The 13,956-nt window shown below is 38.1% G+C and overlaps 1 protein-coding gene across 1 annotated transcript; it reads left to right on the forward strand.

The window, feature by feature from the left end:
- Positions 1 to 13,439, forward strand: GGH (gamma-glutamyl hydrolase; the record flags this gene model as incomplete). Its single annotated transcript, XM_081996762.1, has 9 exons — positions 1 to 112; positions 604 to 718; positions 1,998 to 2,048; positions 5,208 to 5,292; positions 8,530 to 8,668; positions 9,534 to 9,640; positions 9,743 to 9,833; positions 11,122 to 11,259; positions 13,318 to 13,439. The coding sequence occupies 9 exons, from the start codon at positions 1 to 3 to the stop codon at positions 13,437 to 13,439; spliced, it is 960 nt and encodes a 319-aa protein (XP_081852888.1).
- Between the last annotated feature and the right edge of the window lie 517 nt (positions 13,440 to 13,956).

The following is a 13,956-nucleotide window of genomic DNA, read 5'->3' on the forward strand; positions in this document are numbered from 1 at the left end:
ATGGGGCGCCTCGCGGCTCTTCTTCTCCTCCCGGCCGCCACTCTCCTCCTCCTCTTCCTGCTCCGCTGCGCCGCCGCACCCTCCCCCGTGGGCAACGAGAGACCCATCATTGGTAAGGGGCGGGAGGTGTCGGCCCCTCAGCTGCCGGCGGCCGCTGCCTGGGGATTAGCGGCCGGGCCAGGGTAAGGCGGCGGCCGAGGGCTGCCTCGCACCCTGCCCTCGCTGTCCTGGGGGAGGAGAGCCTGCCGGTTTCTGCGTGAAGAGGAAGGTTTCCCGGAGCGTAGGTTTGCCTAAAGCTTTTATAAATAGTGTTACGCTATACACTGTTTAAAAACCTTAAAGTAACTATAACTTATTTAAGAGAAGTTGTAGTACTAAATAGTTAAGGCAGGGAAGCTGAGCCTTAGTCGAGTAATGTGTGTTTATTTACTGCCTTGTGACTAGGCGTCGTAATTGATGCCCCATTGTCTCGTGTTTGTAATTCTCTCAGGCAGTAAACGTGAGGCTGTAACCTGGCATATAGAAAATTGGAGTTTAATTTTTCTTTCAGCGTGTCATATTTGCTGTTTATATAGCGCTAATTTTCTTTCTTGGACTCTTCAGGGATATTGTCACAGGAATGTCACTTCGAGAAGTTCCGCAGATTTGGAAGTTCTTATATTGCAGCTTCATATGTGAAGTTTTTGGAATCTGCTGGTGCCCGAGTTGTGCCAATAAGGTAGACTTTTATATCCTGACAAGTGGGTAATAGTTGTTTAGTGTAAGGGTATCATCTTAGAGGTACAGAAAGCAGTTGTGCTGCTTTTCTTAGTGTTTAGAGCTCCTCAAAGACTATTCGAAGATGCGGCAATTTGCAGGGTGTTTTAGAAATCCGAATAAAAGCAGACTGGAACATGTGATTTTTAGAATTTATTCTTACGATATTAACATTTCTTTGAAAAATATTACTTCTTTTTTACTTGTAACATTACCCTCCATAGTTTGCATCCATGGTTTTTGAAGTTAGCTATATTCAGTCTAACGTGTAGTGCCCCACAAGCACATGTAGATGTCTAGATACATGTATACATACTATCTTTTATCACATTCTGTAGTCATAGAATTCCAGTAATGGAGGAAAGCTATCTGTACTCCTTGAAGAAACCAAAGTCCAGTTTTGCTCAAACTATGGGCCACTAACTCCCATGTGTTGTTGTATTTTGGTTGTTGATTAAAAAGTAGCAGAGTAGCAGAGAACTGACAATACTTCGTTAGCCAACAGTTAGCTATAATATAGTAAATGCACTGAATCGGATGTTAAAGTAATAATTGTCAAAACTTTAAAAATATTCTAATGCAGCTGCAGAAAATCACAGTAGAATGTATCTGCACAGTCCAATAAAAGCACCAGTTAAGTGCCTGAATTAGAAGCCAGTGTTTCTCACGTAGCTCGTGGAGCTTTCAGAATGTTTTCTGACCAGAAGCTTCATCAATAAACGAAGGCTTCTAATTCTGGCAACTAAGATGCAGCAAAGCTGGACTCTTTGAATATACCCAGTGTATCAGTTCTGCAGGTGTGTAGCCATTGTTCTGGTTTGCTGATGTTTTGCTCATGCTGAGGTCTTTCTCATCTTTCCACCCTCAACTATATCTTTGCTGAAGAGTGGGTGTGACCCACTATTTGCAGCTCTGCCCTTCTTGGAGTCAGTTGTAAACCGGAGTTGCTGGTGTGCAGGAAATAACAACTGTGCCATTCATGTAAATGTTAAATTTAACGAGTGTCTGCAAAGGGGTCTCTGCATACCTAATCCTGAACTGGCAGGACCCTATTTTCAATCCTGTAGATTGAGCTGTTTCAAGTGAAATACTTCATTTGATTTGGGTCTGGTTTATTCTGTTTAAAGCATACTTTCTACATACTTTCTGTGTCTCATGTTTCCATTCAATAACAATGATATTTTTGTGGTTAAATAGGTGTATTTCATATGTATTCTGTAACTATTTTTTTGGTGTTTCAGACTAAACCTTTCAGATGAAGAATATGATAAAATATTCCACTCTATTAATGGGTAAGTTTTGAGCACTGATTTTCTGTTGAAAGATGTGATACTTTGCTGTATTGCCAGGAACAGTGTCTTTCTACTCTCCTGAGAGGTTGTGCTGAGCACTGCAGACAGGTAAATATGTTCTATGACAGAGAGAGCAGTATTTCATCTGGTGTCGGTCTGCTGCCTTCCTCGAGGAGCACATGTTGGATAATCTGCAATAGTGCCAATGGTCATCTTGGCATTCTACTCTGCTTGTCTGCCGGGAGACAGAAGTGGCATTATAGTGGTTAACAATTTTACAAGTGAAATAGCCCACTTCTTTATTACTTTTTGCCACTTCCTCATTTGAGCTATCATCTTAATTTTGATATTTAATAGCACTTGCTGGGTGTTTCATCCCTGTTCCAACTCTTTCTTCCCTCTTCCAGTCCTTTCCATATCTCCTGTATCACAAAAGTTTCTGATTTCCAGTTTCTTCCATCCTTTTCTCTGTGGGTGCTCTCTCTCTTGCTACATGAATGGCCCGTCTTGCCTGTTGTGATTCTGTGACTTAGGTCTTTCTTACAGACAAACATTCAACATTTTCAGCTGACCTATGGCAACTGCCCACCCACAAGTTTTTCCTGCATTTTAAATGTGGGATAATGTGATCTAATTTAACAGGTTTTAACTGTGGACTAAGGAAAGTCAAAACCTTTTATGTTTGCCTTGTGCTAAAAGTGCACTTTAGAAGAGTTAAATTAGCTGATGCTACACTTCACAGGCTTGATCATATGTGAGCCCATAGCATGTGATTGGGCTACTTGTAGTCATGACATGAGCATCTTAAACCATGAATATTTTTGTTAAGCTACATGTGGCTGTCTGGGGAGATGTTAAGCTAATATTTTGTTAATCAACATGTGGCTGTCTGAGGAGATCATTGTCCTCTTATGCTCCACAGCATGCCTTGTACATGAAGATGTGGATCTTTACAGTCTTGTGGTGTAAGCAAGTTTAAGACAGGGACAGTTTCTCCCTGTGGCTCCTCATGTTGGAGGATTAATCATTTTAAAAAAATTAATAATTTTATCCTTTCTCATTGCTGCCAGCCTCTCTTTGTTTGCCAGAAGGGCTTTCACCAATGGGGTCTCCCATTCTTTCTACCTCACTACCTACCTCAATGCAGAAGAGGGTGTTGGGCAAGTAGATCCAGTTCCTGTATCCTCCTGTCTTTGCAGTGACTGCCAGTTGGGTCTGTGCTACGTCTATCTAAGGATGGTCTATTTTTGCTCTTTTTGCCCTCCACTGTCAGCTAATGGCTTCCACAGTATAGCTGTGTGTAAATAACAAACGAGATCTCTGGAGGGAAGGACTTTCCATTCTGTGGAAACTTAGAATAAGAAAGAGATGCATTGATCTTTCATGTTGTAAGACTTTAGCTCCAGGTTCTTTGCAGTTGGAAATTATTTATTATTAAATGCCACCTTCTTAAAATCATGAAACTTACTGTAGAGAGATGGAGTTTTATGACTATAATGATGTGCTCCTAAGATAACCTTTGAAATTCACAGTGAACATCATCAGCTCTAACCAGTTAGAGATACTGGAATACAGGTAGTTGCACTTCCATCTGTTTATGACAATGTCAAGTCATTATCATTGCTACTTAATGGGTTACTTCCTTTTTGCATTAGCCGGAATGACAGTTGTTTTTCCTAATTAGTATTGGTCAGTTTTTACTTTAAACAAAAGGAACGGGTGACATGAATTTTCCACCACTTCCAGGTAAGGATCTCCTGATTTGTCTAACTAGATCTCTATAGGAATCTATAATGTGGCCTGCTTTGAAAGTATCTTCAGCTGTGTTCATTTTCTGTATTGGCACTGGAGAGTAATCTGATGTATATTTTTGTGAATACTGCTCTACTTCGCCACTAAATACTTGTTGGCTTTTGCATGATCCTGAGCATAATTCACCTTAAACCCCTGTGACCAGGTTTATTCTAAATGCACACTCACTCAGCAAATGCTTGGGATAATTTGAGATGTTTGTTGTTTCTGGCTGCTTGTTAACATCTCAGTGATACAGGTTGCCATTTCCAGAGCACTGAAACGTAGAGGAAATCCTTCATCCATTTTGGTAAAAAATCAGCAACTGATGGATGTGGCTTGGGTAAATCTAATACAGTTTCTGCTGCAGTGGGTTAGGGAGTGATCACACATGCAGTTCTGTTGGTTCTGCGGGTAATGTTCCAGTTACAGCTGGAAGGACTTCCTTTATTTCATGTTACTCTCTTTGATGGCACTTGATTGCTTTCCATGTCATCGTACGTACATGTGAAATCTCTGCTAGACTGTACTGAGTCTTTTTCTTTTGTGGTGGTTGGATTTGGGGAGCCACACAGAGAATTGCCATTGCTGATTATTTTTTGTGGTAGAAAAAGATTGTGCACTATTTCTTTGAATTTGTCTCTGAGATTGCTTTGTCGTCGTCTCTTCTTCTACACTAGATACTGTGTGACCAGAGGTTACGGCCGAACATACTTTTTTTTTCCCCTTTTAAGGGGAACTTTTTGATCTGTATTGTCTGCATGAAGAAGATCACTCTGCCCAGAGTCACAATTCTTCTTTACTGAAATTGAACAGTATGAATTAAGATTGGGGCCAGGATTTTAAAGTGGTAGGGAGAGCCATCTGAGAGTCAGGATGGGATTTGACAGAATCATGGCGTGCAACCCTTTTGTGTGCCAGCTGAAATTTGTATGTTCTGTGTATTTTCTGTCACTTCGTTGTGATAATAACCGTTCTTCAGTAGAAGAACACGGAGATTTAGGATTTCAGTTATAGACTTAGACACTTAAACTTAGCTGTCTGCATGTGTGCTAGCTGCCTAGAGTGACATAATTAATTGAGTGCTAGTCAGTACAGCCAGTGGAGCCTACAGGACTGTTCAGCCTACCATCCGGTTAGGTATCTGCTCTAGAAAACAGATTTGAGTCTCCATTGACTTTTCTGACTAGATCCCTGCTGTCCATAATGGAAACCTAGATGCCTATCTATAGATTTCTGAAAAGTAGGTGTCTTAACCTAGACCTGAATCCTACCCTTAAAACCACTATCAGACCTTTCTCTGTGTACATTGTCCAGGTTTTAGTTTGATCACCATTGCTAATCAGATTCTTGGATGTTGCCTTTCAGGGTACTTTTTCCAGGAGGTGGTGTGGATCTTAAGACTTCAGAGTATTCCAGGGTTGCTAAGATATTTTACCACAAGGCATTAGAGGTAATTACCAAGGAACAGTCTGTTCTTGTTATTGTCACTGTTCAGAGATCAAAATGACAGGGAGGCTCATATTTTCATAGATTTCCACTGGCATCCAGTGTGTTAACTGTAAGCCTGATAATAAGTTGTTGGCTTCTGCATTAAAAAAAAATTTAATAGCTCAGGATTCAGACTTCTGACACCTTCTCCTATTACATGTTGTGCCATGGTCTTAAACTCCCAAGTTCTTCAGGTGAGAACAGTATCATTTATTCATTGTACCTAGGACTTTATGGCTGTGTGGAATGTGCAATAAAGTAACAATAATGTCTTCCAAAAGCACAGAGTATCCATTGACATTAAATGGTGAACAAAGATATAAATAAATGTAATCATTTGTAGAAGTTTTATGAGTAAAGTTTAGACTCAGAAGGAATTACAGAGACTCTCAAATAAACCAATTTACAATAATAAGACCTTAAGGACTTCCTTCACATATGTTACAGCTAGTGAAACACCTTTATTCTCACTTATCTATAAGTAGATTTAAATGTATCTTTGGAGGTGCGGATGAGGGATCTACATTAGCATATTATACTATTTTACCTATTTATTTGCATTGGTAGTTGTAAATACAGCAGACTTTTAAAGTAAACACTAGCTTAATTTATAACACAAAAAAGGTGGGAAGAACACTTGAAAGGTTATATTATTTTTAAATATTCTTATGATTATTAGCTTTATTAAGAAAAGATTGAATTTCTGGGAAAGCTATTTCTTTCAGAGAACTTCAGGGAGGCTCTGAATCCTTATTGAAGATTTAATTTTCTTACAGCATAAAAGATGGGGTTTTTTTCAGATAGTAATCAACACATTTTTGAAGTAAAATTTGCATTGTGGAAAGGAATGGAGATCACTGAGCTTTATATACAATCCCTATGATTTGTTAAGGATATTCTGTATTCAGATTGAATAAAAATGTAAATTTCCTTCCTTTTTTCCTCTTTACTGACTTTATTTTATTTTCAGCTAACGTTGACTAAAATTGTCACAGAAGTCATACTTTGGAAAACTTTGCCCAATTCTAGAGCCATTTATGAATAATGTTTAAACTGTTACCATGGTAGAAGCATTCATTGGCAGTGAGGAATTCCTCTTCTACCCTTACTGCCGACTTTCCAGCAGCAGGCAAGGAAAGTGCACGCAGTGGTATTCACAGGACAAGTCAGCTGCTGCAATTCAGTAATTGAGTTTCCTGCTCTTCAATCCCCATGGCACCACTGTTGTTCTTCTTTTGTCTATCTTTATTCATGGTGATTCACCTTAAACCCAAATCTTGCAAAGACTATCTGGCTTTTATATAAGATGATTAATCTCATTTGTCTCTTTGAAACTGCTCAGTGTGCAGTGCAACCTGTATCTTGGTATTCAGTATTGGGGTGAGAGTTTCTTGTGGTTTGCAGTACTATTACAAAATTCTACTGGCATTTCACAATGTTTAACTGAATTGCTTATGTCATAACTTCATGATCAGAGAGGCGGGTTTACTACGGTATGTGTACTTCAGGTGAATGAAAGGCAGAAAATAATTTTTGGTTGATCATAGGTAACTCTTACTAATAAGTTGGGGTTTTTTTTCCTGTGCTATTTGCGATGATTGTGTGTTTTGTTTTTCATCTTTTGAGACTTAATTGGTGCTATAAAATATTGGTAGCTTTACTAATGTAAGGTGAGCTACAATAGTCAAGAGTATATTAGCAGGTACGTAATTGACTGAACTTTATGTTATTTTAAAGTGTATGAGGGCTCCTTTTCATTTTCAAATGTTCACAATGAGAAATGACTTGGTCTGTCTCTGCTTTAATATGAATAGAAGATGTGAAATGCTAATCCCCATCCAAGTGAATAGAATTTTATTAACTAGGCAAAAACCTAAATGAAATACTGTTTTCTAGCTTTTAAATTAGTTTTTAAAATGTGATGTTTTGAGTGTTGTTTAATATATACTTAGCCTTCAGGCTAATGTTTATTAAAAAAGAGGGAGGCACAAAATGTTTACAGTTCACTTGTAACTGTTCTTAAACTGTAGTCCATTTTTTTGCCGTTAGTGGTTTTATTCCTCACTTACGTGAAAGAAGGACAGTGAAGTTGCAAATTCTATTTCTCTAGCCATGCATGATGGGTGGTCATGAAGACTCTGGAGTACTGTTAGTCTTCTTTCTGTAAATCTTCATGTTTTGGTCTGAGTAGTAGTAATTATATGGGCATTTATTACCGTGCTATCAGTAATGCAATAGGGTAAAATTTTTATTCTAAACCTGTCATTTCTGCTTTCTCAGAAATGGCTTTTGAACAGCAGCTCTTGACATATGTGTGTGCGTAACTTAAAAATGTTTATAAACAAGTTAAGAAAGACTACTCAGGAATTCTGAAACATCCTAGTCTCTAATAGGTGCTTACTATCAGGAATAAACTATACGAAAAGCAAATTTCCACTGTGTGTATGCACTGTGCTTAGTTAAGTGACAGGAAGCTAACTGTATTGTCTCTTTGATTTCCTTTTCTCCTTTTTGCTTTCTTCTCTTGTTTTTGCACTTATTCCCAATTTTTATTCTCTTGAAAATGATTGTCACTTTTCATGTTGCCTGAACTCCCAGTTTAACTTTCTGGAACACAGGTCCAAACCTGCTAGTTAAACAAGCATGTATGTATGTCCCTTAACACCATAGCCGTGCTAGTAATAGGATTTATGCTTTCATAATACAGATGGGTGGGCACAGGTGTATGGACATTGCAAAGGGCTTTTGCTATGTGATCATAACATACTTCATGTAAACATACGAATTGTGATGAATAGGCTTTACCTCAAAATGGTGACAGATTGCTTTGTGACCCTTCTTCTGACTACCTTTTTAATAGAAATGTTGCCATTTTGTTGTTTCTGGTTAGGCTGCTTTCAATATTTATTACTTGTAGAACAGAACCGTCAAATTAATGTCAATGTTAGGCTCAGTTTACTGCTTCAACAGACGTGTATATCTCCTACCCTTCATATTTTAGGAGAAAAACTAAGGGAGTCTGTGTTTATTTCAATTGTAATTGAACAGTTAAAATTTGTCTGTTAGCAATTTGTGCTACTGTAGTAGTTTTACTTCTCACCTACACAAGGGATAGCAAAAAGAGTAGGAAGTTCTCTTCAGTCTTCTTTCTGTAAATCTTCAGTACTTTTTCCTTATGTTGTTGCTTTTTATTTTGAAGGCTAATGATAAAGGAGATTATTTTCCAGTATGGGGAACATGTCTTGGACATGAAGAGCTGACATATCTCACAAGTGGCGAAGTTTTACTTGTTAATACCAAGACAAATGGATTTGCACTCCCTCTGAACTTTACCTCAGGTGAAAAATCCATTATGTCTCATGTCTGAGTTTTGCTGAGAGGTGTTGTATTTTGTTTGTGGTAAATATGCAGGGCTGAATGTTTGGGAGGTTTCTGATGATTATCTTGTTAAATTCTTTCATATGAAGTCACCATGACTGTTTTTATGAAGTCAGTGAAACTCTACCACTTCTAAAGCAGAGACGTGAGCACAAGCCACCTGAAACCAACAGCAGTCAGCAAAAAACACAGTTGTGGCTCTTTAAGTTATTTGATAATTTGGACCTACAAAAATAATGTAGGTTTGGGTCCCTTTTTGTTACCGAGTTGAACAAAATTCACGGGTCCAAAACCTATCAAACTTGGAGAGCAAGTGATTTTAAATTTTTCAAATTGCATCTTTCCTAATGATGAATGAATATTAGCATTACTGTCCCACTTGTACAGTATTGAAATCAGAGAGATCCCATAAGATAGAGCTATGCCACTCAGCAACACTGGTAAAATGTGGCCTCTGTTGATACTTTATCCTTTAATTTGTGAGTAATCCATCTGTGGACCATGTAGCATTCATAAATTCTGTCATTTGTGCTCATTGTGAATGAGTGGCAAAGAATGATGCTTATTTTAGTGAGAACTTGGGTAGCAAAGTTGGATCTGCTCTGGTTCAAGACTGGAGGACAGTGGTAACAGCATACTGGAAACCTGTTGTAGTTATTTCACTGATTTTCCTTGCAGCGTATTCTAAAATCATGAAGTTATACCACAGAAAAAAGTTTACTTTAATGCAGTATGTTATTTAATTTGTCTCCTGTTCAGTAGTAGTCCATTTGTTAGCATCTTGGGTAATGGACAACATCCTTTTTTCATTTTTCTTTTTAATAGCTGCAAAAGACAGTAGGTTGTTCAAGAATTTCCCTGATGATGTATTACATGCATTTGCTACTGAGCCCTTGACATCAAACTTTCATATGTGGAGCCTCTCCATGGAGGTATTTGATCATTTTATTTCCTGAACACAAATGCATTTGCTCTGTTAAAACTAGAAATAAATGAGAAAATGACACATTTCCCCCCCCCCCCCCTTATCACAGAATTTCACAGAGAATGAAAAGCTTCGTAATTTCTATAATGTTCTGACCACTAACACCAATGATGAAGTGGAGTTTATATCTACCATGGAAGGTACGGAAATTAATTTCCTTTGTAAGCTGTGACTGTAACAAACTAGTTCTTTACAGGTGTTGTGGCATTGTTGTTAATTTGTACTGCAAGCTTGCTGTAAGAATAGCAGGATGAGCATCAGCCCTGTTGGTGCTCTGGCCATGAGGAACATACTCTGTTTGCAGGAATATTTACCTTTTGAGTACATAATTTGTGAGCCTAATTACTTACTTCTCTCGCCCAGTGATAACGCTGTTACACTTTAGCACTGGAATATTCAGCTGCTGAGATGTGAAGTGTACAGCACTCGTCCTGTAGTAGTTTAATCCCTCCACTGTGCGGTGTGCCGCTGTTGCACCTTGCTTTCTGCCTGCTTATGCTCACATTCCTGTGATGCTCTTGTTTCTGTTTGCTGTATGGGAAGAGCAGTTCAGGGTACGGAGGTAACAGCAGCATCCCTCATTACTTTAGCGGCAATACTGGTAATTGCCCTCCTCCAAAAGCCTTTTGCCTTGCTTATCTTGTGTTGTGTATGCTTTGCACCAGGCTTGCTCAGCTCAAAAAACAAGTTACCTCTTTAGAGAGCAGTTTATCTTGATCAATGCACTACTAGATGCTCTGCAGTAAGGCCCAGCTGCCGGCCCATGGTATTCCTCTGTATGGTATAATGGCTGTCCTCCAGATGAGGAGAATAGCAGTTTGATCAGAAAACCTGATTAGGCTAATGACAGACATCTCCTGTGCCTGCAAGCGGTTTATCACAGAGCAGTCATCAGCTGCTATGCTGCAATTCTTTGTAAGAGATTTAAGGACTGGCTTCCCCCTGTGTGAATCAGGCCTGGCACAGAGCAGATGGGAGCTGCCCCTGGATTGACTGGGCCTTCAAGGAGATGCTAAGACTTGGATCTGTCCCATGGAACTGCCAGGGATATCCTGCATGGCTGTGAATATCGTATGTTGAGTGATGCTGGCAGTAGATAGGAAGTTTTGAGACTGATACACTTGTAACATCATTTTTGTGTGTGTGTGTATATATATATGCATATATAAAAATTCTGAAATGAATAGTCAAAAAAGTGATGTACCAGTATCTTGCATGGAATGAGACCCTTCTTTTATAATATCCCTTTTTTTTTTTCCTTCAGTTTTACTGTGACTTTAACAGTTTCAACTTGCTGTTTAGGCTTTTATGTAACTGTTGATGAGCGAGGTATTTTGTTACTTACTGCAAAAGAAACTCAAAAGAGTAAGACTAAGCACATAATTCTGAAGACGTAGACCTTGCTTACGTGCTTTGTGTTGTTTGCAGCATACAAATATCCAATTTATGGAGTACAGTGGCATCCAGAGAAAAATCCTTTTGAGTGGAAGAATTCACCAGGCATTCCACATACCCCATCAGCTGTAAGAGCAGCATATTATATAGCTGACTTCTTCATTAATGAAGGTAAAATGTTTATTATCTATAAATGGTGCTTTTTAGAGTGAATCATTAGTGAAAATCTTTGAAGATGACAGACCTCTTCTTCAGTTGTCAAAGTTCAGTACCTCTTACTGCTTTCTGAGAAGATTACTCTGCAAGCTTTATAGGCTTATAAAAAACAAGAGATACTAGAAATAGAATGGCTTAGTAGAAGTGACATCAAAAGGCTAGGCATTTTCAGTAGACTGGCTCAAAAGCCTTATTTGTGCTGTGACTTTCTGCAGTTTTGAATGATCACTGTAGCATTTTAGCCTCCCTTGCACAAAGACAATGAAATGAAAAAATGCTCCACAGGTTTCTTCAGTTCCAAACTGAGTTAGTCATTCAATGTATTCTCAGTTTTGCTTGCAAAATAGATGCACCAAGATTATAAAAAAATGCTTGGGCAGTATATGGATGTATCGAAGTGGTGCAATATAGTGCCCAACAGTTACATACTGTAGAAAGCACAGAAGTTTTTGAATCTTACAGAGCTTCTGTTTGTTTATACCCTACGAAGCTGGAAGTAACGTGTAAAATTTTGATGATTTATGACACTTGTGGTCTATTTGCTGTAAAAAGGCAGGATACACATACAGGAGTATTTGAAGGGATCAAACTCACTTTCTTCTTTTATTTATACTTACTAAGCAATTCTGCTGAAATACCATTTTTCATATTTTAAATTGACTATTTTTGAAATTGTCTTACTGATCAGTTTGGACTATGAAGAACACAATCAATAACCTAATTGAGTTTGGTCTCTTAGATTTGATCTCTAATCAAAAGAGTTACCTAATTGGAGAAAGCAGACAGTGATTTAAAGAAATGCAACTTGTGCTGGCCTGGTCAGTGAGAAGGTAGAAATAAAAGTTGTGCTTCAAAGAAGTTTAAGGCTCTTTTTTGCATAATGTAGTCCTACTCCCCTTTGCAAAAAGGTAGCAAAAGCATGTAAAAATCCTTGTCAGCACCCATAAGCTTCCTGTATTTTAAGACTTTTAATAGGGTACTTAAGGGAGACTAAAACAAAAATAAAGGGGAATAGGAGAAAGTATAGTACGAGTCTTATGTTTTCTTTTGTAATCTAATACTAGAAGGCAGCATGTTTTCTAGTTTTGTTTGCTACATGCACTAGTATCTGTCTGCACACTATTACAGGCAGAAGTAAGCTTGCTTAGGCCGTTGTCTAAGCAAATGCGGCAAAATAAGTGCCAACTCTGCCTGTAAGTCGTGTTGAGACACAGTGCATGAGTTCTTTTATGTAAGTGTACACACATCGTGAACTTGTGCATAGTACCACACAGATGTGACACTAGCTTTTGATCTGTTGACCTTCAATTCTAGCAGAGCAAACTTGTGTCAGCCAGCTGTATGTGTATAACCCTCATCTCATACACTGAATCATGAGTTATTCTTCATTACCTCCCAGTCTGTGTACAGCTGCTCCTACAGAGTACTTCATACCATAACGTTGCAATGAGTAAATGATGTTTGTAGCGAATGTAAGGCAGAATGTCTTCCTTAATTTTGAAAAGAAGCCACAGGGAGAAAAAACATAAACTGTTTTCAGCTGGCAAAAATATGCTCATCTATGATCAATTAATAACTAAACCATCCTGCTGAAATATCATTTTCATATCCATCTGTCATTAATTTTAACTTGTGTAGAGTTGCCACTGTGATAAATGAGACAAAGATTCATTTTTTATTTTCCTTACCAGCACAGTCTGTGCTAACACTGCAACTTTCAGTAGGCTGATACTCTGTTCCATTTCTTTCAGTATTACAAGTACTGGTATCTCTGGTAGATACTGACAGTACCTCATGGATAAATATTTTTGTACATCTTGGCTTTAATAATTAAAGCCTACCCTCCTCAGTAATAAAATACGATGTAACCAGCTTTCTGAAGATGTTTCTTCAAATACTAGTTACTGTAATTCCATTTACTGTTATGCTACACAGAGTAACTTACTTAGCCAAGAAACATATTGTCAAGGAGGAGAACAATAAAGTGATCTGTATGTTTACAATGTTTTACAGCCCGGAAGAGCCTGCACCAGTTCCCTAGTGAAGATGAGGAAACAAAAGAATTGATTTATAATTATACTCCAGTTTATACAGGAACATTTTCTTCGTTTCAGCAAATCTACTTTTTTGATTGAGTACCATGTCAAAGGTGCAGTATTGCTATTTATAAATGGAATTATTTGCCAGCATTGTGTAATTAAGCTAATATAGTGCACTGCACGTGACAGAAAGCCCAAACAGTTCTCTTACTTTACAGTGATTTATCCTGTGTTTTTTCTGCACTCTTGGACCATTAATATAAAATTTACATTCAATAACATAACAATTGTCCTGGATCACACTTTAAGGCAACCTACAGAAAAATGCATTTTTCTTCCAGGGAGGCGGTCTTGATTGAGCTTATAAACTTGGAAGTAATCAGGTTATTACAAGGAAAAACACTGTGTTCATATATTTTAAAATGTGAATGTTATCTTTGTAAAATGTTGTGAACTGTGATAGCACTAGAAGCGTAGGTACATTGCTTAGTAAAATCCTGTCTTTTCAAATCACTTACATGAGACTTCTGATCTTGGGTTTTTTTGTAAATCTGTGCGTGTAACCAAGTTCTTGACAGGGACTATTTTGTCATTTGAAAAATGGACCAAAATA

Source organism: Phaethon aethereus (genome assembly GCF_964289735.1).
Source record: "Phaethon aethereus genome assembly, chromosome: 2".
Lineage (NCBI taxonomy): Eukaryota > Metazoa > Chordata > Aves > Phaethontiformes > Phaethontidae > Phaethon > Phaethon aethereus.